This window comes from Poecilia latipinna, unplaced genomic scaffold, assembly GCF_001443285.1.
Source record: "Poecilia latipinna isolate Pla-1442-1.1 unplaced genomic scaffold, P_latipinna-1.0 Scaffold1986, whole genome shotgun sequence".
NCBI lineage: Eukaryota > Metazoa > Chordata > Actinopteri > Cyprinodontiformes > Poeciliidae > Poecilia > Poecilia latipinna.
Window position 1 is genome coordinate 71,368 of NW_015114602.1, and position 4,517 is coordinate 75,884.

General features: G+C 41.6%; 2 protein-coding genes across 3 annotated transcripts in view; one reads left to right on the forward strand and one right to left on the reverse strand.

Moving 5' to 3' along the window:
* LOC106935604 (microtubule-associated tumor suppressor 1 homolog) overlaps positions 1 to 1,232 on the reverse strand; it is a 61,032-nt gene extending 59,800 nt beyond the window's left edge. The window contains exon 1 of the mRNA XM_015016151.1: positions 994 to 1,232. The gene's annotated coding sequence lies outside the window, so the exon portion shown is untranslated. The remainder of the gene's footprint in view (positions 1 to 993) is intronic.
* A 1,044-nt stretch (positions 1,233 to 2,276) lies between these two features.
* The window catches only part of mtmr7b (myotubularin related protein 7b), a 10,245-nt gene continuing 8,004 nt past the window's right edge, over positions 2,277 to 4,517 (forward strand). Inside the window, exons 1-2 of one of the 2 annotated variants that reach the window (XM_015016154.1) lie at positions 2,277 to 2,647; positions 3,093 to 3,218. In XM_015016154.1, coding sequence (XP_014871640.1) covers positions 2,612 to 2,647; positions 3,093 to 3,218 — 162 coding nt within the window. In that variant the 5' untranslated portion in view covers positions 2,277 to 2,611. The remainder of the gene's footprint in view (positions 2,648 to 3,092; positions 3,219 to 4,517) is intronic. The other variant, XM_015016155.1, reaches the window with a different exon arrangement.

Genomic DNA, 4,517 nt, shown 5'->3' on the forward strand with positions numbered 1-4,517 from the left:
TGCCTTGCTGCTGAAATGTGCTATACAAATAAAATTTGATTGATTGATTGATCAAGCTAAGATTTGTATCAATGCATTGTATTTTACGAGTAAGAAATAAGAAGCACAATTTATATTGTGCCTGACTTTGTAAAACAAAGTCAGGATTTAAAAAATATGAATTGATGGAGATAAAGATATGTATTATTATGCAAGACTTATTTAAGGAAGAAGGACTGAAGATGGCGACTTAAAAAATACAACTGAATATAGAAGTAAAAATGTCAATATTTCAAAGAATAAAAAGTAAATGTTGAAAGAAAATTTGCAGATTAAACCACCTGCCAGCAAAGAGCTGAGAGAAGCACAAGGACACCTGAGTCTCAGAATAATCAAATTAAATGGCTGCAACACTAACAACTCATTCATAACAACACAGCCTCCAGCAGCGGACAAATCCATTACAGTTTCCCTTTTTCTCTTCAGGGTGAAATGACTGAGGAGCCAATCAGGAGCAGCTAGAGGTTATGAAAGTGTTTCCTGAGAGCTCTGCCATGCCAAGGAGAGCCACAGAGTCTTACTTAATCCTGGCCAGGCCTGCGGGATGATGCAGAGGACAACCCGTTATATAACACCCAGAATGCTGCAGCAGCACAAATGTCCATCACACACAGGGACAGGGTGCTGCAGACAGAGTGGACAGAGAGAGAGGACACCTGCGCCTGCAGCTGCAGGTAACCAGGCATGCGGACAGCGCCGTGCATCTCATTCATTAAATAAACTGCATCAAAGTTTTTCTGTTTACAGAAATATTAAAAAGATGATCATCAAAAACTTCATATTCTCTCTCAGGTTCACAAAAATAGATACAAATATTTACCCTGCTATAAAACTGCAGCAGCTGCTTCCTCAGTGGAAAAGCTGCTGTTTCTTATCAGCTTCGTGATGTAAAAATAAATCATTCCTGCATCTTGTTTCTAATAAACAGTAAAATCCCGCAGTCAGTACACCTACCGTCTGCTGCAGCAGGAGCCACGCAACCCGCAGCCTTCACCTGGACATAACAGGAACCAGACTCTTCACGTTTCCTCCAGTAATCCTCCGAACCCCGAACCGCGCTCCCAGGTGGGCCCAGCTGGTTCCGGTGGATGACGGTGATCACCGGAGGAGTCTTCAAGTCTCATCGGCTGGCAGCCAATCAGTGAAGTGAACCGGTCACCCACTCACATGGCTCACGCACTATATATATTGGCGGAGGAATACATGATGAAAAAATACTTATCTTTTTAACTTCGTCTGTATTATATAAAACGGACAGTTAAACTGCCATTTTTATGATTTTTTTTTTTCGCTTTAATGCGTTTTATTAATTGTGCACCTCGTGTGTTGTCTTAGGTTTATAACGGATTATATTCAGTAATCAGAAATAAACAAATAAAATGTGTTAAACTTTACTCACCAGCTTTACCTGTAGTTATGATAGTGACTACTGCCACCTAGAGGCCGAGGAAAGACTAACTGTTGGATGCCCTAAAATACCTCCCGTTAAATTTCTTCACATTTTTTCAAGTCCCATCACAGCTTCACTCTGACGTGTTGAGTCGCTTTAAAGTTTTGCAGCATTTTTTAATTGTTTAGCATGATTATTAATTTTTATTCAGTTTTTTTTTGTCAGAAGGCATGAAGATAAGAGCGGTTGATATGGTTTTAATTGTATTTGATATCCACTCCCGCTATTCAAACTAAAACACAATTTAGAAATTATAATACTGATATAATATACAACACTGACAATATGTAGTTTAATAATATGATAATTATGCATCATATGCCATCTTATTATGTGATATAATGAAAAGTACTTATATTAATATAATCATCAATTATGTTTTTATACATTTCAAAGGAAGAGAAACTAAGACAACGGAACCGGGAAGCATTAGAAACAAAATACAGATCCTGTATTTTAAACGGTAATTTGTTTTATGACATGAACTGATTCATTATTGTAACATTTAATGATTTTATCTGTCATTGTTATTTAATGTTTGTTGTGTTGTTATGTCGTAGCACAAGCTTCAGCGTTTAATAATGCATCAGAGCGCAGGTGAACTACTGTAAATTTACCAGCAAAAGCTAAAGGGATACAAGGAAGATTTTCATAATAAAGACTGTAATAGCAGGACGGCACCTTTTTTCTATGATAATTCGTTACATTCTAAAAATTTTGTGTATAAAAAAAGCTTCCATGTGTTGAAAGCACCTTTTCAAGTGCACTTCCTCAGCTGATGACGCCTGGAAGCGATTATAGTTATAGCTGACATTTATTTTGAAAATCTTTGACGGATGTTAGTGCTGTAACGGTCCTTAAAGTGACATCAGAGTGTCCGGTCAGAGGCAGGGCTGGCCCGAGTACCGACAGAAGAATCGGTACCAGCGGGCCCGCAGTCAGCCTGTTCATCCGAACAAAGACGGGACACGGAGGGGCGGGAATGATGGAGAGGATTCCCGGGCAGGGTTGGAGCAGCAGCGGCGGGAAATACGACTCTGTTCTCGGTGTGAATGTGGGAATTTAACCGCTGACGAAGACAAGGCATCAGGCTGCTGTTCCTCTCCATCCCCTCCATCTTGGATGTTAGTGATGATGGAGCACATCCGAACCCCCAAGGTAGGTCCACGTACTCGTTGCTTCTTCTCTCTCGGTGATATTTGATATGTTTACCTGCCGGGTCCTGATCAGGGGGACGGTTCCTTTAGATTATCGTCCAGTCTGGACCCTGACATTACTCATTTTAGGAATAACGGGAATATCAGGAGAATTTAACGCAATGTCCGATAATGGATTCCTGTAGTGAATCCTTCGGTTAAAAATAAAAATATTTTTCTCAGGCAAGATGCTTCTCTGTCAGGCAGACATCCCATAATGCTCTCACTAATGATGGAGGATGATCACCCCTATCATGATGCTGCTTTGTTCTGAAAGACTCTGTTTCCCTTCTTCAGGACCAATTCTTATCCATCCGTCCATATTCATCCATCTGTCCGTCAGTGAACTTCCTGTGTGACCAGTGAACTTCCTGTGTGACCAGTGAACTTCCTGTGTGCCCTGTCAGGTGGAGAACGTCCGTCTGCTGGAGCGTTCTTCGGGCCAGAGGACAGCCGCTGTGGGAACGCTCTACCTGTCTGCCACTCACACCATCTTTGTGGAGAACAACCCAGAAACCCGCAGGGAGACATGGGTAAGGCCTGATCCGGTTCTGCTCTGGTTCTGATCCGGTTCTGCTTTATTCTGCCTGACCTACTGGTTCTGTTTGGGTTTCCCAGCCCAGCTGGAAGGAGATCATGAAGATGTTTAGGTCAAAATTATTTTTATGAATTTATTTTAATTGAATTTTAAAAAGTTTAAAGTAAATTTTACTGAACATTATTGAATGAGACTTTGATTTATTTTATATATTTATTTAAAGGGGCAGTATTCCGTGTTTTCCAGGAACAAAGGGACATTTTATAGCATAATCAAGTAACTATGTTATCTTCAGTTGTTATAAAACTTCTATATGCATCAAATATGACTTAAAAAATTGAACTTTGTAATTTCTGGAGTCGCAGCGAAGCGCTGCTCTGTGAAGCAGAAGCTTGTTGGCCTGGAAGCTGCAGCTCAGAGGAGGAGCTGCACCCTGAAGGCAGGGCTAGGTCCACCCAGGCGTTTTGCACATGGTTGCCATGGAGATTAAAAGATTTCTCAAACATGCATGAAAGAATCAAAGCAAAACTCCAGGTTTGTTTTTGATGAGGGAATGACATAGCGCGATGCAACACTCTAAAAAGTCAAGTTCACATAATACTGCCCTTTTTATTTAGTCCTTTTTGCCTTTCCATACCACTTATGGATCACATCACTGTGATTCTGAAAATCATTTTGTGACCCCCAACCTGGCGGTCCTGACCCCCACTTTGGGAAGCCCTGGTTTATCCGACACTTTGGTGTTCTAACTCAGTCTAACCACTGTGCCGCGGCACACTAGTGTACCGTGAGTGATCGTCAGGTGTGCCGTGGAAATTATCCAATTTCACCTACCGTATATTCTGGATTATAAACTGCTACTTTTTTCCTACACTTTGAACCATGCGACTTTTCTGTGGATTTTTCTTCAACCACCAGGGGGCTCTCTAGCAGGAAATGAATCATTGGAAGTCAAAATTGGAAATCAAAGAAGAACGCGCTAATTTTCATTTGGAACAATCATATGCTAGCAGCAGGCACGACGGAGAAATGTTTTCAAACTCATGTGATGCAGCTTCTAAGTTGAGGAGTGTCGATCTGGCAGTACAGGAGGGAAATAAAGCCGCTGCACGTAAACTCGGCGTGAACAAAACCGGATTTGGAGACGGAGAACTGCGTCCTTAATATATCATTATTAGGATGCAGTCCTCTGCTGCCCTCTGCTGGGTCCTTATGGAAAACCGAGAGCGGCAGAGATACCAGCGGCCTGTAGCCCGGTGCGTTTCCACGGGTGATGGGGGAGGGTTCAAAAAAA